This window comes from Bos indicus x Bos taurus, chromosome 7 (assembly GCF_003369695.1).
Source record: "Bos indicus x Bos taurus breed Angus x Brahman F1 hybrid chromosome 7, Bos_hybrid_MaternalHap_v2.0, whole genome shotgun sequence".
Classification (NCBI taxonomy): domain Eukaryota; kingdom Metazoa; phylum Chordata; class Mammalia; order Artiodactyla; family Bovidae; genus Bos; species Bos indicus x Bos taurus.
In genome coordinates this window covers 29,664,379-29,685,305 of record NC_040082.1, presented here as the reverse complement: position 1 = coordinate 29,685,305, position 20,927 = coordinate 29,664,379, and the positions used below count along the sequence as shown (strand labels likewise).

The window sequence follows — 20,927 nt, the reverse complement described above, 5'->3', positions numbered from 1 at the left end:
ATCAGAAAATAAATGAAAACATACCATTTATTGTTTGTTGTGGACTATTTGTGTTCATGCCTGCCCTCCCAAATTCACATACTGAAATCTAATCTCCAATGTGATGATACTGGGAGGTGGGAGGCTTTTGGGAGGTAATTAGACCGTGAGGGTGGAGTCCTAATGAATGGAATTGGTGCCTTTATAAGACACCAATTTATAAGAAACCAAAATGCTCTCTTTCTCTACACTATGAGGATACAGCAAGAAGTCCACTGTCTGCAATCAGGAAGAGGACTCTCTGGCTGGACTCAGCCAGGTTAGCACCATGATCTTGGGCTTTTGGCCTCTAGAACTGAGAGAAATTTCTGTTGCTGACAAGCTACCCAGTTTACAGTATTTTTTTTTTTTTAAGAACAGCCTTAAGCTAAGACACTATTGCATTAAAAATGTGAAATATTTAGAATAAATTAGACAAGAGTTGTGTAAGACTTGTACACTGAAAACTATAAAACACTGCTGAGAGGAATTAAAGAAGACCTAAAATGGGGAGATACACCATGTTCATGGATTGGAGGACCTCAATATTGTTAAAATGTCATTTCTCTCTAAATTGACTTATAGATTCAATCCCATCCCAATCTAAAGCCCAGCAATTTTTTTTTCAGAAATCTGTGAGCTGAATCTAAAATTTGTGTGGAATTACAAGACTTAAAATAGCCAAAACAATTTTGAAGAAGGAGAATGAGTTTCAAATCTTAAAACTATTGATTTTTAAGACTTTTTAAAAAGTTAATCAAGACAGTATAAAGTTGATATAAAGTTATATATCAATGTAAATCTGATATATGTGTATATATATATATATAAAGATACACATCAAAGGAACAGAACAGCATCCAGAAATAGACCCACACATGTTTAGTCAATTGATTTTTGACACACATGCCAAGGCGATTCCATAGGGAAAGAATAATCTTTTCAATGAATGGTGCTGGAACCATATGGTTGGACAGCCATATGTAAAAAATTCAAACCTCAATTCATACCTCACACCTTGGATCATAGACCGAAATATAAGCCCTAACACCAGAAAACTTCTGAAAGAAAATATAGGAGAAAATCTTAGTGTTCTTAGGTTATGGGGTTGTAAAGAGTCGGACACGACTGAGCAACTTTCACTTTCACTAGGTTAATCCAAAGTACAGCTCAAATGTCCACCAGCAGGCAAATGCATGAACAAATGTGGTGTACTCACACCACAGAATACTACTCAGAAATGAAAGGAGGCTATTGAAATCACCTGGGGCATCCAGGCCTGAAACCCCTTAAGCAATCAGTATAAACTTGGAAGATTGGGGGCTCCTGGGGGCCAGGCCAGAAAACGGTTGCTGCCAAACGTGGAGTAGAGGCCTTAAGGGAATGCGAGGACTTGCGGAGAGGAAACGCAGAGTGAGCTCTAGGACGTCCAGGTTGCTGCTCTCAATGTGAAGAGAGTTTCCCGCCCCGTTTTCGAGATAAATAGAACCATATTGTAGCTTCCCTGATAGCTCAGTTGGTAAAGAATCTGCCTGCAATGCAGGAGACCCCAGTTCGATTCCTGGGTTGGGAAGATCCACTGGAGAATGGATCAGATCAGATCAGTTGCTCAGTTGTGTCCGACTCTTTGCGACCCCATGAATCGCAGCACGCCAGGCCTCCCTGTCCATCACCAACTCCCGGAGTTCACCGAGACTCACGTCCATCGAGTCAGTGATGCCATCCAGCCATCTCATCCTCTGTCGTCCCCTTCTCCTCCTGCCCCCAATCCCTCCCAGCATAGGCACACACTATTCTCTTGGGTTTCCCTTGTGGCTCAACTGGTGGGGAGTCTGCCTGCAATGCGGGAGACCTGGGTTTGATACCTGGGTTGGGAAGATCCCCGGAGAAGGGAAAGATAATCCACTCCAGTATTCTGGCCTGGAGAATTGCATGGGGTCGCAAAGAGTTGGACACAACTGAGCGACTTACACTTTCACTAACTTTTTTATGGTAAATCTTTTAAATCTGATGTGTGTTTTGTACTCATAGCACATCTCTTTTGGGGGGCTTCATTTGAATGCCCAATAGCCACAGGTGGCTTCTATTATTAAACATCATAATTCTGCCTCTATGCTGGTATCTTCCAAGAGCCAGCAGCAAGTACAAATTTGGGATCTTACTGTAAATGTGTTCTTAGGCCCCACTCCAGACCTACTGAATTAGAATCTTCATTTAAACAAGATTCTCAGGTGATTTGATTGTGTACATTAAAGTCTGAGTAGTTTTATTTAAAAAAAAAAAAAAAGAAATGAAAGGAATAAACTATTGGAAAGCTCATCAAAATGAATGAATCTCAATACCACTATGAATGGCAGACACCAGATGAAAAGGCTACAAGACTGTATGAGTCCATTATTTTAAATTCTAAAAATTGCAAACCAACAATGGCAAAGTAGACCAGTGTTTGCATGGGGGTGGAGGGGAAGGAGAGGTGGGAAGGAAAGGATTTCAAAGAGGGATGAGGAGACTATTGGGAGTGATATGTGTTAGTTGCACAGTTGTGTCTGACTCTTTTGATCCCATGAACTGTAGCCCGCCAGGCTCCTCTATCCGTGGAATTCTCCAGGCAAGAATACTGGAGTGGGTTGCTATTTCCTACTCCAGGGGATCTTCCCAACCCAGGGATCAAACCTGGGTCTCCTGCATTGTAGGCATTTTTTTTTTTTTTTACCATCTGAGCCACCAGGGAAATGTTTGTTATTTTGATTTAGCTATGGGTTCATGGGTATACAAATATATCAACACTTATCACACAGTATTCTTTAAATATGTGCAGTTGTTGTAAGTAATTTATACTTCAATAAGCCTGTTTTTAAAAAAGCAAAAAGAACACTTTATAGCTAATATAACGCACTTTAAGTCCACAGAGAAATGTATCAATCAAAAAATGTATACATCAAAAAATGTATAACTAGGGCACTTAGCACTAGTTATAACAAGAAGGCTAGTATCTCTATGACTTGATAAAACAAAAGTTTATGTTTTGCTTATGTCACAGTGTCACATGGGCTGGGCTGCTTGCTCCAAGCAGTTGGAAGCCATGCAGTGACTCAGGGATCACGGCTTCTTCCATCTAGTGGCCCTGCTGACTTCAGGATGTATCTTCACTCTTACCAAGGAGAAGAAAGAGCAGAGATGATCCTGACCAGACCTAGCAGGAGGTGCCCATCAGTCTGCCCATGTCCCTTAGGCCAAAAGCCAGTTATATGGTAAGAAGGGCTGGGAAATAGAGTCCCCTCCACTCCAGGAGAGAAGAATTGTGCGTTCATCTGTATCCAGCCAGTCTCTGCCAGAAGGAAAAGAAACATCTCCTCCAAGAGTAGCTATGCACACAACGATCCCATCATGGTTTTCTCGAAATGATGAGAAGTCATTTGTTTTATATTTCTCAACTGAAGAGCCTTTTCAAGGGCTTCTTATGAAGGAACAGTTTCTACACCAAAGGGAATCCAAGGTTCCAGCTCCTGAGAGGCAGCAAATTATTTACGGTTTATGGATCATTCCCACGGCTTCCCCCACTCCTTTTCTACTAATTATCCCCAAGGTTGCAAAGCATTCAGGGTTCAGTCTAGGCAAAGGCATGCATCCTGCGTCCTACACCATCAGCACTTGCACCTACAGCACGAGGAGAAACTGGATCCAGACCAATGACGCAGAGCTACTGAGAACATTTGCTCAGAGTCTTTGGTGGGATAGAGCAGGATAAAGAGACTCCTCTCTGAAGCATCCAGACAGCTGCACTGTGTGACGCTTTGGACAAGCAGTGACTGTGGTAAGGCTGGATCCAATCTTATTATTATCAGCTGGGTGACCATGACAGGGTCTCGTCAGATGTCTATTCCTGGAGCAAATTCCTCAACGGCAAATTCAGCAGCACTTCTCACCCAGGTGTCTTTGGCCCTGGGGATGACCTGACTTGTCAGAATGTGTCTGGCAATTACCTACAAGGGCCAACAGCTGACTGTGCTCAGAGTGAGAAGATCTGAGTGTTGAGCTTCCAAGTCCACACTGGTAAGGTGATTGACACAGTTTTTGCTAATATTTTTATTTTCATCCTGGATTTTGAGGATAATATACTTAATGTGTGTGAACCACTCCATTCAGTCTTTTTAGCCTTACCACTCAACTGAAACCATGGCTGTCACTGTCACCAATGATCTTCTCATTGTCCACACCCAATGGTCAGCACCTAACTTAACATCAAAGAAGTATTTGATACAGTTGATCACTCCTTCTTTCTCCAAACACTGCTATTTAGCCTCTGGGGTACCATGCTCCTCAGGTCCTACCTGCCTACTGTTCTTCTAACCCCTGAATATTTGGCCACAGAGCCCCTTCCTGGAAAGTCTTCTCATGTATGAATTAGGCATTTGGAAAAGCTATGAATTAAGTTCTGTAAATGGAGAATGAGTTTCCCTGCCTCCACCTCCCCAACCTTAATAGCTTTGGACAACTCAGAGAAAATTTCTCTTTCCTTCTTATCTTTCCTCTTTATTCCCTTATTCCCACTTTTCCTCCCTTCCTTCCTTCTTTCCTCCTTCCCTTTCTCCCTCCTTTACTTTTTGGTCAAATTATCTGGAAATCGTCTCCCTCTACAAATCGTAAATATAGTTTCCAGATACGATAGTTCATTGCCATTTTTTTTTCTCTTACTCAGGAAAAGTGAAAGAGGACACTTTCATCATTATCAGTGAGAAATGCACCATTTTCGAAAATCAACTTAAACTGTCCCCTTTAGGAACAAGTTCATGAAACGCAAGAGGGAAAAACAATGAATTCATAGAAGCACTTGTTCCCACCCACTTGGAACATAGTCCGTGTTTGCCAGCCTGTGTGATTAGCTGGGGGAATAATCATCCTCATTTTCATAACCTCTTGGCCCTTTGGTGTTTCAAGATGGCACCATTCCAGGGGTGCAGTTTCCCTCTAGATGAAGGAAGCTGAAAGTCCATGAATGTCCATCAGATACTCACTGGATATAGCTTCTCTAGAATGTCTAGGAATTTCTGGTTGTTTCTCCATCTCTTAAGAGTCTTGCAGAATGATCTAATATTTGCTACTGTGCGTGTCGTCTTTAATAATTCAGTGGCCCAATATTTAGGAAATATTATGAATCACTTGTATATCTACTGCATATAAGCTCTCCTACTGGGTGCTTCAGGCTTGCCAGGTAGCTTGGTGCTAAAGAATCTGCCTGTCAATGCAAGAGATGTGAGTTGGATCTCTGGGTTGGGAAGATCCCCTGGAGATGGAAATGGAAACCACTCCAGTATTCTTGCCTGGAGAATCCCATGAACAGAGGAGTCTGGAGGGCTATAGTCCACAGGGTCACAAAGAGTCAGATGTGACTTAGCAGCTGGGCATGCATGGGTGCTGCAGCCCTGCCTTGGAGGAACAGACAGGTGAGAAGTGCCTCAACGGTAAACCCTATTCCTAACAGACTGAGCACACCAGGGGCAGAGGCAAGGGCTTTTCTCTATATCCTCTATCTCACCTAAATGTAGCATTGAGGACATAAACAAGTGATCAGTTTCCCAATGAATTTTCATAATTAAAACCCGTAATGGTCACCAGTCAAATTTTTGGGGAAAGAAAGAGCTCCTTTCTCTCACTGTCAGAGGGCATATGACAGTCACAACACCTTCCATAGTAGAAAGTGGTGACAGACCAGAGGCTGAGAAGAATACTTCATGTGGTTCAAATCAAAAGGAACTTTGAGCAGATAAGATAAATAAGCACTGAAATTAGCCTAAATACCAAAGACACTGCTTATTGGGGGGGAAAAAAGTTTCACATCTAAAAAAACACACAAGTGGTTAGAAGTTCTAAATACTCATTGCAAAATTGTTTTTGTATTGAATTCACACCCTTAATGGTTTCCGCTCAAAAATGGAGCTCATCAGCTCTACCCCTGTCAACTCACTTATGGGGTTTGGATCACAGCGAAAGAAATGAAAGACCTCCTGAGATAACTGCCATCTCCTCTGCCTCTCGGACCTGACTCAAAACCGTGTCCACATTTACTTAGTGTCTCTCTACGGGTATCTCCTCTAAAGAACAATACAATAATATCCCACCTGGGTTAAACCCAAATTAGCCAAGCACTGGCCTTTAGATATTTAAAAATATGTAGAGAGAAATGGCCACAGTTCTCATACTGAAATTTCAAATGGCAACTTCCCTATTGTATAGTTTTTAATAGTGATTTTTTTTTTTTAGCTAAAATGGAAGGAACACTCAGCTGCTCAGTGAGGCAGAGTTAAAATATTCTGCAAAAACAGCACTTACAGCAGAACCCCTGGGCTACCAGTTAATGAACACACAACTATTGGTACCAGACACAGGTGTGCTATGGCGGATTCATGGCCCAGGAAAGGATTTTGCCATTATTATCTTATCTTTAACAATAAACACTTTATAGCAAACCATTTTTATGATGTGACTAAGGAGACTAAAAAATGTATATAACAGAATCAAACACAGGTACTCCCTGGAGTGTTCACTAGCTTTCTCTCACAGCTTTCTCTGCTGGGCCCATTACTTCTATTCCACTTATATTGTTTAGTAGGGGTCTTGGTTTTCTGGCTGAACCTGTGAGATTTGTTAATCAAATGAATCCCAGTCCCAGCAAGAGTATCTAATGAACCTATGACAGCATGATCTCTCCGGATAAATTCTGCAGGGGCCCCAAGTCTCCCTGTTGGGCTGTTTTTTCCTGGTTGAAAACTCTGTGCTTAAAATTTAGTCTTTTGTCTCAATCCTGAGAAATAACGGTCATTGACAGGGAACCCATAATATCCGATACCTTTCTGGGAACAGGAGATCTTCACCTCCATTTTTAAGTACAGTGAAGTATAGGCAGAAAAGTCAAGGTTGCCTGCTATGCAAAACCATCGTGACCCCACCCACTGCAGTGGGAACACAGTGGTGGATGAGTATGTGGATTTGGCTGGTGAGAGTGTTGTGTGTCAGTGGGTTTGGGAAAGTGTATAAATTTGCATGAATGTGTACTTGTATGTTTCTGAGTGTTTGTGTATGAATATGCTATTTGTGTGTATTTTTGAGTAAATGTGTGCAGTTGTGTGTGTGTTCATATATGTGTTTGCATATGATCACATTTTGTGTGAGTGTATGACCATGAATGTGAATAGAATTGTATTGTGTATGGATGTCTATTTGTGTATGAATGTGTGTATGAGTGTAAAAGTGTGCATGTGTCCACTGTGTGGGTGAGTTTGGTTGAGTGTGTGGATGACTGTATGATTTGTGTGTGTAAATGTGTATGTTTGGGTGAGCATGTCAGTGTGTGAGTTTGTGTAAGTTGCATATGTGTGTAATTTGCAAGTGGGGTTGTATTTTTGTGTGGAGGAATGCACGTTGTGGGTGTTATTTGTATATATGTGTCATTTTTTGTGTGTTCAAGCATTGCGTTGTGTGTATTTGTGCGAATATATTTGTGTGTGTTGGAGTATGTGGGTCTGTGATTGTGTATTTGTGTGTTCTCGTTTGGGGGAGTGTGAGGGTGTAATTGTGCAAACGCGAGCGTTTGTGCTGGGACTGTGCGCGCCACGGGAATGTGGGTTTGTGTGTTTGAGTATGTATACTTGGTTTGCGTGTGTGTGTGTGTGTGTGCGCGCGCGATGGAGCGCGCGTGTGAGCCGGTGTGTGCGGTCGCCGCGCGCCTCCACCTCCTCGCGAACCGCCCCTTCGCGGCGGGAGCAGAGGTTGCGGCCGGGCGGGCGGGCTGACGGGCGAGGGAGGGACGCGCGCCGCGGTGAGCGGCTAGCGCCGCCGTCACCGCCGCCGCGCCGACTCTGCCCTTTAAATCGGTCTCCAAGCCGATTACAGCTGATCTCCCACGTGACGTTTTACCTTCTGTCTCCCGGAGCTAGTTGCCCGAGGACAGTCCTTCTCAGCCCGCCGCGGGGCTCGGGCTCCCTCAACTTTGAGCGAAGCGGCGGCCGGCCGGGCGCCCTCGCGGGCCCCTCTCCACACGGGCGTCGGGGCGCCGGGGGCTTCGCTCGGCCGGGGGCGGGGCGTAGAGGGCGGTCAGGGCAGACAACGTGTCCCGCCGCAGCCCGCCGTCCCTCGGACCCGCGCGGCGCCGCGCCCGGGAGGCCGACGGCGTGCAGGGTGCGCCGCGTCAGGCAGCGGGGCGCCCCCCACGTCGTCTGGAGCCAGACGGGCGCGCCCTCGGAGGAGCCGGCGGGAGATGGCCGCGATGCAGGGCTGAGCCCCCCGCGCCCTCACCATGCAGAAGAGCGTGCGCTACAACGAGGGGCACGCCCTGTACCTGGCCTTCCTAGCCCGCAAAGAGGGCACCAAGCGCGGCTTCCTGAGCAAGAAGGCAGCCGAGGCGAGCCGCTGGCACGAAAAGTGGTTCGCCCTCTACCAGAATGTGCTCTTCTACTTTGAGGGCGAGCAGAGCTGCCGCCCGGCGGGCATGTACCTCCTGGAGGGCTGCAGCTGCGAGCGGGCACTCGCGCCGCCCAGGGCCGGGGCCGGGCCGGGCGGCGCCCGGGACACGCTGGACAAGCAGGTACCACGCGCCGTCCCCTCCCTGTTCCCCTGCCTGCGGCCGCGGCGATTCCCAACTCTACTAACCCCGGAGGTCGAGGGCCCGACCTCACGCAAGGCCCTCGCTCCGAGGTCCCCCTGCGGCGTCTGTGGCAGGACCGCTCTACGCGTCTCCCCATCTCCATCCCCCCTTGTCCTCCATCCTTCATCTCTATGATCCGTTGGTACAGGGACTCGGCTTTATTTATTTTTTTTTTCCGCGTCCCGAAAGCGGGCGGGTCCTTTCAGCTTCTTTGCTCACCTCCATGGCCTCTCTACACCTTGTTCGGAAGGATTTAGTGTGGTGACGTGTGTTGACACCTGTTGGACTTAGACTGGCAAAACGGAACTAACTTATTTGGGAAAGTTTGGTTTCTCCTTTACCCGGCTGGTGCGTGCAGGTTTCTTTGCCTGAGATGTTTGATCGCTGGCTGAGCAGGGAACACACCGGGCTCCCGGGACGGACAGGCACTTTCTGTTGGTCACTTTCAATCTGTCTTTGTGGTTTCTGTCAGTTTACTTTGCTAATATTTGGCCTGCTGGGTCTAATTATGAAGGTAAATGTGTATCCGTTTCCCTCAGGATTAATATTTAGTAGCCACATTCCTGCTATGTGTAAACATGCGGGCATTTAAAAAGAACGCTTCTGTGTACTTTTCAATGAATGCTTTGAAAATGAATGTGATCTTTTTATTCTGGGTCGTGATTTTATTAGTTTTGCTATGTTTTGCACTCAGGGAGGGAAAAAAAACCCCTGCAAATTTAGTAACTCCCGCACCCCATTCCTGCGAATGCGAAATTTGTATTTTTTCAATCACCATTTGTTATTAAAGTTAAAACAGACTAATTTTATGCTCCCAGATCTTCTCACTTCGCTTCTAGATGTCCACCTGGAAAAAAAGATTGATGGTCTTTGTTGTTGCATAAACATATTTAGCAGGTTAATTTTCCGTGCAAGTCAGACCAAACATCTTCGACTGCAAACCCCAAGGGCGGCTGTGGGAGGCGCTAGCGATGGAAAGATGAATAAGATGCCTGCATAACCCCTGGGGGCTCATAAATCAATGTGTAAAGTTAAGAGGAGTTAAAGCTAGATGGACCAGAAGTTTGATTTTTCTTTTTTCACTTTACTTTCACTGTAAGTCATTCAGATTTAACTAATTAAGCTTGGTATACCACACACCTGAAAAACGTACACCCCCTTTGGTTTTTGAGGGCATGTTGAACGTCTTTGAAAAACTGATTTCCAATTTTGTAAATGTAGGTACTGGAAATATAGGTTTAAATTTCAAGTTAGATATTTTAGAAATTAAATTGAGAGCCAGAGGAGGGGTTTTGAAGAAATATGTAGAGTTTTTTTTTTTTTTCAGAATTTTTTTTTAATGTTTCTGTTGGTGAGATTTTTCTTAAAGGCATGTGTTCCAAGGCCTATAGGAGCAAAGACCAATAGATTTAAAATGTGTTATTTTGCCTAAACTAAAATAGGATACTTTAGATTATTCTGAAGATATATCAATGACTTAATTACAAAGTATTTTTCTCTCTTTGTATGTATGCTAATATCAGGAGATAGCCACTTAAAAAAAAAAACTGGGAGTGGGGAGTTTTTACCTGTTGCACCCAAACGTGGCTGCCTGTCCTAATAACATATGAAAACCAAGATTTTTCTACTTGGAGAATAACCAGACTCTCATCTTTAGGACTGTTTTCTTTGAAGCATACTTTATAAAGAACTCTGATCTCTATAAATAGTTTGATTCTCATGCTACTTCCTAATGGAAGTCCAAAATAGGTCTCCTTACAAAAAATTTTTTTTCTCGGTCATACAAGCCATGAGTATTTCTCACTCATTTCTACATCTCCGTGAGGTTAGAAATTAGAACCTGCGGTGATTGTAATAAAACTGAGATAGAGAATACAGCATTCAAAATGGATTAGGAGTTGGATGGGGAAATCTGTTAGTTTGTCTTGTGTTAGACAACCTTTATGACTTAGGTTGGCTGAGCAGGCTGATATTTTTTCTGTAGTACTATCTGGCTGTGTTTGAAGAATGAAGAAACTGTGAAGATGAGAAGCAAGCAGAAACAGTTTACCTTAAATCTACAGTTTATTTAGTTGGTTCTCTTTCAGTTAATTTGTGTTGCTAACGCACTGATGCGAAGAGCCTTTGGGAAAGACCCCGATGCTGGGAAAGATTGAGGGCAGGAGGAGAAGGGGATGACAGAGGGTGAGATGGTTGGATGGCCTCATTAATTCAGTGAATACGAGTTTGAGCAAACTCGGGGAGATAGTGAAGGACAGGGGGAAGCCTGGTGTGCTGCAGTCCATGGGGTCACAAAGATCTGGACACGACTTAGTGACTGAACAACAGTGTGCCTCACCTCAGCTAGACACGGTGGATCTATGAAATGGGTGAGTAGGGGAAAATGAGAGGGGCTGAGCAGAGATCCTGTCAAGGTCTGCTTCTCCAAGTATGCTTCTGGAACTTTCCTCATAAACGTTTCTAGCAATCCCATAAACATACTTGAAGGTTAGGGCTTGAAACAGGTCTTAAGGAGACAGAATAGGTTTCCTCCACCATTTCTGTGTGACTTCTTTAAGGCAAATCTCTTAACATCTCATTAACATTTTTTCTGTTAATGAAATCTGTTCTTTTTAACATGTAAATATTAAGAGTTTGGCTAAGATGATTTCTAAGTTGCCTTCCAATTAGAACATCTCCTGCTTCTAGGATTTTAACAGATAGTGCGAGCTTTTTGCTATGTACAAGGATGTGAAAGACAATTTCACAAGATTTAAAGATTACCCGTCTCTGTAATAAATACTGCCTCTGAGTAGCTGAGGCCAAGCAGGTGATTGAAGTGGACCTTCTGATAAATTTGATCAGCAGAGGTTCAGAACTATAGAAACATTGCTTGAGACAAAGATGTTCCTACCATTCACATTGAAGGGCGACGTATTGTAATGACGATGACAGCTGATGTAATTCTTGCTATAAAATGCCTCTAGTCATCCTTGCCAGTTTAGATTCTACTTCTTCAAATTATTTAAAAGTCTAATTAGCTGTGGTAAGTTATGAGAAGAAAACACTCATTGGTTTGTTTCTTCTTAATACTCATTCAAAGTGCGTTGGTTGACAAAAGAAAATTAAGGTTTTTTTCCTTCATTTTTTTCTTCCCTCTCTCCTTCCTTCTTTCCCTCTGTCCCTTCCTCCCTCGCACTTCTTTTCTTTATTTCGCACTTTATCTTAAACTGTTTCCAGTTAAGAAGAAAAAAGTGATTTTCACTTTCCAAATGTGCATAGGTCGAAGGATTATTTGCATTACTCTATATTTCTCAATAGCGTCCCAGGATTTCACTTTAGTCGGTCCTCAGGAGATGCATGGCTCTTATCAACCTTCTATAGTAGCTATTTCTTAGCGATAGTTGCGGTGATGCAGTCAAAATGCTCTCAATTACAGAAAATTTTAAGTGGTGCTCCTTTTCTTGAAAATATGTGTATTGATAGCACTTCTTTCTACAAGAGCTCCATTTATGGAAAATGACAAACTTACCTTTCATTCCAGGTAAAGGTGTTCATGGGGGAAAGGAATTTGCATTTAGTAGGAACCTTCTATGTGCTGGGCTTCCCTGGTGGCTCAGAGGTTAAAGCGTCTGCCTGGAATACAGGAGACCCAGGTTCGATCCCTGGGTCAGGAAGATCCCCTGGAGAAGGAAAATGGCAACCCACTCCAGTACTCTTGCCTGGAGAATCCCATGGAGGGAGGACCCTCGTAGGCTATAGTCCATCCGGGCACAAAGAGTCGGACACGACTGCGCGACTACACTTTTCACTTTCACATTCTGTGTGCTAAGCTCAGTGTTACATTCTGTTAGCTAATCAAGTTGGAACCTCACTTCGGCTCTTGGAGATTGGTGATGTTCTTTCATGTTTACCTATGATAAGATTGAGGCTTTGAGAGTTTTAGGGAGATGACCAAAGTCTAACTCTAGGTATGAAGACTGAATAATCTCTGAAGAGTGGCTTATTAAGGAGACTATTTAAATCCACTGAGCTTGAAGAAATTTCAGATCTGGGTGAAATGGGGGTTGGAGTTGTAGTAAGTGAATCACTGTTTAATTTTTTCCTCTTAAAACTGTTTAAGGAGCAGTTTCCATTTTGAGAAATACAGTTGCAGACCATTCCATTTTCAAAGAAAAATGGGCTTTATGTTTAAACAATTGTATGGGGCATTCATTTACTTTGTAGGGAATCTTTAAAAATACTCACTCTGGGGTGAAAGCATACATCCCAGTTAGTCTGGTCTGTTTACATGGTTGTATCCATCTTGCCTGCTTGCAGGAGAGGCAGACAGGAACGAAGTCATCTTTGCTCTTACTCTCCTGGTAGTGTTGAGTGTTCTGTTCAGCCTGATTTCAGTTGTTTCAGAGGCAGGGTAGAGAACATATCCTTAGTTCTGGAGGTTTAAAGTAGTAGATACTAGTCATATTTGTGCTGAATGAAACATGTTTTAATTTTTAAGGGATTAAAGGTTATGAGATTCCCCCTGTCACCTCATTTCCAGCCAGTCATTTTAGCCTTCCTAACTTGACCACAAGCAGAGGATTTTAATCATTTTATCGAATTAGGCAGAGCTGCCTGCAAGCCCTGAAATATTTGTGGAGGTTGGGGAGTGTGGATGATCGGTTTTTGTTCCAGCTCACGTTAATTGAAATATAATAACCAACTCAGTATTTTCTTTTCAACCTTTGCTTATTGAACACAAATAAAGGGGAAATGGAATAAAAGTACTTGTTAAATCTTATAAAATGTTTTAAAGTATAATTTAGGAAAGAAGTGATTTATCACTTGAATTTTGTAGTCATTCTTCCAATTAAGATTTGAATGAAGAAAAATAATCTATGGATTAGAAAAATACAGTTTTAATTTTGACTGCACTAAACCTTACTGTTTATATTATTGTACTTATCGTTAAGAATTCAGCGTAGAGAAATCCATCTTTGATGGGACAGATGTACATAAAAGTGAATTTTTATTGTGACAAGTATTTTTCCATGGGTTTTAATAAGTGAGTACTAAATATACTACTAAATGGAAAATATTTGTAGTGTAATAACAATTTTTTTTCCCTTCTTTCAGGAATGAAAAAGCAGAAGTATTTTTCTTTCATTAAATGATAAGTCCAAAAGCATGTATGATAACCAAAAGCTTCTGGCTTAGCTGGCAAATATTAGTAGTTTGTTGTAATAGTAGTTGTTGATATTGCTGTTTGTTTAATGCAGATTATACTTTTTAGTTGACCATATTTTTGTCCATATTTCTCAATAAATATGCATGATACAATAAATATAATTTTAATTTTGTAGAGTAGAAAAAGTAATGAAATAAGCCATATTGACAAACAATATGGATTTACTCAGGTCTGAAGTCCTGATTTTATGTTTTAATGCCTTGTTTATTTGTCCTATAAGAAAGGGATATGTGTGTATATTTGTGTATGCATATTGTGTATATGTTTATTGAGTTTATCTTCCATCATTAAAAATCAGACAATTTTTATACAATGATACAGAGCTTCCCAGGTGGTGCTAGTGGTAAAGAAACTACCTGCCAATGGCAGGAGACGTAAGAGACACAGGTTCGCTCCTTGGAGAAGGGAGTGGCAACCCATTCCAGTGTTCTTGCCTGGAGAATCCCATAGGCAGAGACTGGTGGGCTGTGGTTCATTGATTTGCAGAGAATTGGCCACAGCTGAAGCAAATTAGCATTCAATTACATATCTTGGAGTTTGCAGGGTTTTATTTGTATCATTAAGACATGTATTTCAAGACTTGAGTTGTAAATACAATACTATTTACAATGAGTTGTAAATACAATTTGGGGTGATTTTTCAGGACTAATGATTGTGTTAAGTTACATCACAGTATAAATTCCTCTCTGATATTAGTTTACCTTAAGACTATGTATATGAAAATCCTCATTAATATTGAAACAAAACTAGCAATGATATTTGTTAGGTATCAATATAGCACTATGGTAAATGTTTACTATATAATATTTGGCAATTATTCTAAAAATTGACCATTATTCCAGAATTATTCAATGCAATTCAGTTGGTATAATTTTCAAATATTAGCTGATGGTAAAATTATAAGTACATTATTTTGGTTCCGCCAAAGGGTATAAAATATTTTACCCTTTTTCCCCAAGGAATTAAAATATGATTATGTGTATATTTTGGGAGGAAAACAGCAACAAGTTTTCCTTGATAAAACATTTGTATCAGAAAGTGGAACAAAGATGCAGAAAGCACATGTTCTCACAATTTTTCCTTTTTTACTAGCACTTGAAAAACTTATGATTCACTAGAAATGAACATTCAAATCATTTTTCTTAAGACTTCTCATAGTGAATGCTGCTGCTGCTGCTACTAAGTCACTTCAGTTGTGTCTGACTCTGTGCGACCCCATAGACAGCAGCCGACCTGGGATTTTCCAGGCAAGAGTACTGGAGTGGGGTGCCATTGCCTTCTCCGCATAGTGAATGCAGAATGCTCCAAATATACTTTTAGGGAGAGGGAAGAAAACAAGAAAAAAGTTTATCTGTGTTTATTTAAGTCGTAATTCTTTTTTTATTGAACTATAAAGAAAGAAATGAGAAAGTTGGGGAGGCTTATGTAAGTCATAGCATTAGAGTGCGGTAAGTTAATGAAAGCTAGAATTCTCATAACATCTGAGAAGATACAAGTAAAACTACTCTAAGAAAAGCTATGCTTAAAAATAAAAGTTATTGATTCTTTAGTGCAGTGGTCCCCAACATTTTTGACACCAGAGACAAGTCTTGTGGAAGAGTTTTCCATAGACAGGGAATAGGGACATGGTTCCGAGACAAGAGACAAGTCTTGTGGAAGAGTTTTCCCTGGACAGGGAACAGGGACATGGTTTCGAGATGATTCAAGCACATCACATTTATTGTGCCCTTTATTTCTATTATTATTAAATCAGCTCCACCTCAGGTCATCAAACATTAGATCCTGGAGGCTGGGAACCCCTGCTTCGGTGCCTTATTTATTTTTTTTAATGAAGGCTAAAATTTCTTTTATTAGCTCCTCCCATACTTATGCTGTGAACTGGCTGAGACTGATGATGTCGGGATCAGCAGGCGTCTGAGGGACCCTGGTTACTGATAATTTGCATTCTTTCTTTTCAGTTTCCTGAAATGTTTTATTTTGTCATTTTCTGATTTAATGTAGACAACGCCTGATTCATTTCCTGAACTATATTTACGAGCTCATGCCATTTGTGTGACTAATGTAAACAGGAGGGCTAGTGCCGTCAAATAGAGGGACGATTGGAAAGCTAGGAGGCTTCTGGGGTTAGAAATATGGGAGTGGGGAGGAGGTAGTCTGGCCTCAGGCTCACTGTGGAGTATCATACCTCATTGCAGAGTCATAACAAGATGATGTTATGATGCATAGGAATAGGTGACCGCTCATATCTGATATGGATTTGCTTTCAACTTGAAGAATGTCACTTTCCAGGTCAGATAGTAGTATTGTGTATGGTTTGGTTCAGAAGTTAAACTGTGGGGGTTTCAGTCTCCACACAGACGCTTACTGGATCCATGATGAGCAATTTCTCTTTCTACGCCTGTATCCCTGCCTGTGATGGGGATCATGGTGGTAGCTGCATCATCGGGTTGTTGAAAGACTCATAGGCAACCGGTCCATGCCCCAGCGCATACAGAGCTCGTTTGTCAGCTGGCGTTTGTGTTCCTCTCTTTCTAATACAATTCTTTTTAAATTTTCTTCTTGTTGCTTTAATTACTAGGGTTGCTTGGGCAGGTTTTTCCTTTCTTTCTCTTTAAAAAATACTTCTAATTTAACACAGACAAAATAGAATATTTTAGGGAATACCAATATACTTATTGTCTACCTTCAACAATATTCAGCTTTCTGCTTTCTGGTTACATTTTTTTTTCCCCACACATGCCTATGTTGTTGTTGTTGTTTGACTCTTTCAAAGCAAGTCCCAAACATCATATTAAATAAGGAGGTTTTTCCTTTTTGGCGCTGAAGATTGTAGTAGGTGTAGCTCTGAAGAGAACGATCCTGGAAAGAGTTTGTAATGTGTTTCTGATTTAATGTGTGTTATTGTAATTGTCATCATCTTTTTGTTCCTTTGCTATCATTATAAAGGAGAAAACTGGAGACAGTAGTTGTGAAGATATAAAGGTAGTAGAAATAGGTTTTAAATAAGGCCTGGCTTGTTAAATCCTAAAGAAAAGAAGTCTGAAATCAGTTGTTAAACCATGACCATGGTGTAAAAAGTATTTTCATGATTTGACCCCATTGTAGGGGAAATTGAACTTCCCTGGTGGCTCAGATGGTAAAGAATCTGCTTGCAATGCGTGAGACCTGGGTTCGATCCCTGGGTTGGGAAGATCCCCTTGGAGGAGGGCATGGCAACCCACTCCAGTGTTCTTGCCTGGAGAATCCCCATGGACAGAGGTACCTGGAGGGTTACAGTCCATGGGGTCCGAAGAGTTAGATATGACTGAGCGACTAAGCACAGCACACATAGAGGAAATTAAATTATTGGTGGTTTTCTTATTGAGGGATTCTTATCTTTATTGAAATCTACTTACCAAACTCTTCCAGCAGCTGAAAGAGTCTTGTTTAGAGTTAAGAGTGAGTGCTTTCTTTTCTGATGCCATTGATACTTCTCATCTCTCAGTATTTTGCATAGCTTTGCAACAGTCAGGACATTATCCATAAATCAGTGTTTCATCCATCTATCAAAATCAGTTCTGAGACCCAGCAGCAGTAAATGCTATTTTAAGGCAGTTGAAGTGAAGTGAAATCGCTCAGTCGTGTCCGACTCTTTGCAACCCCATGGACTGTAGCCTACAAGGCTCCTCTGTCCATGGGATTTTCTAGGCAAGAGTACTGGAGGAGTGGGTTGCCATTTCCTTCTCCAGGGGATCTTCCCGACCCAGGGATCAAACCCAGGTCTCCCGCATTGCAGGCAGATGCTTTGCCATCTAAGCCACCAGGGGACATAAGGGAACTTTAGTACCTTTTCCTATCCTGTGTCAATAAAGATCTAATATTTTTAGGCCATTTTTCTTGTCATTAGATGATTGCTATAGATTGACCAGTCCAAAAAAAATTTTTTTTTCCCTAGGGGTTCCAAAGTGGGGTGTGGAAGCTTAGATGAGCACTTCCCATGTTAGTTCGAGCAGTTTGCACCAGTTGTCTGTACACTCAAACCAAATGGAACCAAAACCTCACCAGCCAGGAGTCAAACTTGAAACAAAAGGCAAAGAGATGCCCAGAAATCAAAAGCCAGGTGGAAGAGTGTCCCCCAAAAGATGATAAAGTGATGCCCAGAAATCAAAAGCCAAAAGGCGTAAATGCCAAACATTTATTCCACTAATCCTGAGACCTGGCAGAGTCAGCGTTAGCAGCCTTTTTCACTGATGATATAGTTTCAGGCAATTTCTTGTTGGTTTCCTGCAAAGAAGTTACTCCATCATTTCCTCTTTTAGAAGCTTCTAGATACAAGTCAAAGTAAGCACAGCTGGCCTTTTCTAATTGTGCATGCAAAATGTCAGTTTTGGAATATCAAAAGAACCCCAATTTGGCCATTTTAGGTTGAGATCTCTTTTAGTATAATTTCTCCAATTAACTAGGTACTTGCAAGTATGAGCTCCGTACATACTGTACAAGATTCTGGCTGGAGTGTTAGTCAGAGGCTGGCTTTCTGACACCCCTTTGTTTCTGTTTTTGAGAGATTCTGTTTCCATTTTAAGCTGGGTAAAAATCACTAGTTAACTTGTGTAGTGGGCCAATGTTCTATTTGTGAGCTTAACTCCTCCAGGAGTTATCCCAGAGTTGTTTCAGCTTGTCTTACATGTCTCGGATTCTTCAATCTAAGACCACTGTGGCTGCTCAGGCAGCTGCATGGCCAGTTCTTATGTGCAAACTCCAGACAAGCAAGTATTTTAATTAGTGAGCGGGTTTCCCTATGGGACCACTGCATGGTATGAGGACTAAGGAAAAGTGTCAGATCAGTCTCTTACTTAACCACTCAGCCAAGACCCTTCAGTCCCCTGAAACAGAGCGACCTTGGCATCATTCAGCCGAGCCCCAGGTATTCCTCGAATTTTTTCCCAAATAAGCCCTCCCCGCCAGTACCTTTCCACTGAGTGGGCTGTTCCCCTGGCATCTTTCAGCCATCCCCCTCCCCTGCCCACCCAGTGTCTTTTGACTGGGTGGTAATTTCTCGGTATCTTTCAACTGAACCCTCCTCAGTGTCTAGACCATGAGTAGGTATGCCCTGGATGCTCCACTCTCTCCGCCCGCCCCCAGTATCTTTCCTACTGGGGGCGGTTAGGTAAACTGCTCCACCACCAAATAAAACTCAGAATCTCAACCAATACAGGAGATTTAAGAACAGGAGAGACTTACCCAAATTTGTCTGCACTCCCCGAGGAGGTGGATGGGTGCAAGGCGCCACTGCAGGTACCAAAGCTCTGGTTCCTCATGAAGTCCAGTCGAACTAAGGAAGTCCACTCTGGGTCGCTTCATCGGTTGCCATAACTGTTGACTAAAAAGTTGTTACAACTTGAGAGTTGCGAGTTAAGCTTAATTTGGGGCAAAATGAGGACCGCAGACCGGGAGGCAGCATCTCACATATATCTGAGAGACTGCTATTTTAAGGCAGTTACTAAGGTTTAATTAGTCAGGTGTGTAGTTTGCTTTTTCTAGTGCTGCTAAGTTTTTCCAGGGTTCGTTGGTTACTGTCACATGATTATTTATTTGCTTTAGGCAAGGGAGGGACATGAACTCAAGTTGTCTTGAATTATGGGGACCTCTCTGTGTGGTAGGGGGATAGTGGGAATATCATAAAAAGGCAAGTATTGCTCTATCTTTATTGTGACCAGCTATGATTTGGGCTTCCCTGGTGGCTCAAGGGTAAAGAGTCTACCTGCAATGCAGGAGACACTGGTTCAGTCTCTGGGTCAGGACGATCCCCTTGGAGAAGGAAATGGCAACCCACTCTAGTATTCTTGCCTGGAAAATCCCGTGGACAGAGGAGTTGGGCAGGCTACAATCCATGGGGTTGCAGAGTCGGACATGACTGAGCGACTAAACCACTAGCGCTGTGCTTCGGACACTGGTGCTGGCTGACGTGTTCTTCAGTGTGTTATGCCTCTTGGGTTCCTCATGGCTTCTGTTTTCTCGTCATTTCTGCTTCCCTCAACTGTATGCTGCCATGCCTCTTGTGGTACCTGACTCAGCATGGTATGGCCCTGCTCTCTGCTTTTACTGCTTTAGTTCCCACTGTGGCATCTCTTATTCACTCAGTGTATTCAAGCTCGTCTTTTTGTGAGAGAGAATCTCATTGGCTTAACTCACATTTGGAGACTAGACAAGACTGCTGGACTCTGACCAGTCCGTGGACTGGCTGTCAATCAGCAGGAGCTGTGGATAAGGGAGTTTCATGAAAAGTTTGGTGGATGTCAGAGACATTATTGACATGTCTAGTGTTTTCATCAAGCTAGTAAATATTATTTTCACTAACTAATATTCATACATTGTAAGCCACCTTCTCTTCCTTCAGTAGCAATTTTACATCCTCACCTTATCAATAAGATCTTTCCAATAAAACAGTTTCTATCCTCTGGTCCTGATTGGCCTCCTGTGTTGCTAAGGATTCATGTTCGTAACTTCTCTTTACTTTTTAATACTTCAATAGTAAACGTTATTTGAATGTTGTTCTTTTAACCATAAATTACAATATAAACCTGTTTTCAGGGTATGGCATACGTATAGAAAAGTGCACACATCACAAGTGTGCTGCTTCCTGAATGTTCACAGAGTGATTATATTTTTGTAAGCAGCACCCAGATCAAGTCATTGACATGTTCAGCCCTCCAGAAACGAAACTGTTTCTGTTCCTCTTCGGTGCTCCTCCCCATGGGTAGCCACCATCCTTGCTTCTAACATCATGGATTCCTTTTGCCTGTTTTTGAACTTCATTATAGACTCATGCAGTAAGTACTCTTCTGTGTCAGGCTTATTTCCCTCAACATCATATCTGTGAGTTTTGGATGACACTTCGGATGCTGTGGTTCATTCCTTTTCATTTCTTTGTAGTATTCCACTGAATGAGTATACAATGGTTTCTTGGTCTATTCTTTGTCTACTGTTGGTGAAACATTTGGATTGTTTCCAGATTACAATTACAAATTGTATTGGGGCTATTACAAATAATATGGCAATGGAAATTCTTGTACAGATATT

At 42.2% G+C, this 20,927-nt stretch overlaps 1 protein-coding gene across 3 annotated transcripts in view; it reads left to right on the top strand.

Moving 5' to 3' along the window:
* The first annotated feature begins 7,815 nt into the window (after positions 1–7,815).
* The window catches only part of RASGRF2 (Ras protein specific guanine nucleotide releasing factor 2), a 266,845-nt gene continuing 253,733 nt past the window's right edge, over positions 7,816–20,927 (top strand). For 2 of the 3 annotated variants that reach the window (XM_027545703.1, XM_027545704.1), the window contains exon 1: positions 8,312–8,599. In XM_027545703.1, coding sequence (XP_027401504.1) covers positions 8,312–8,599 — 288 coding nt within the window. Of the gene's footprint in view, positions 8,600–20,927 lie in introns of all 3 variants that reach the window. The other variant, XM_027545701.1, reaches the window with a different exon arrangement.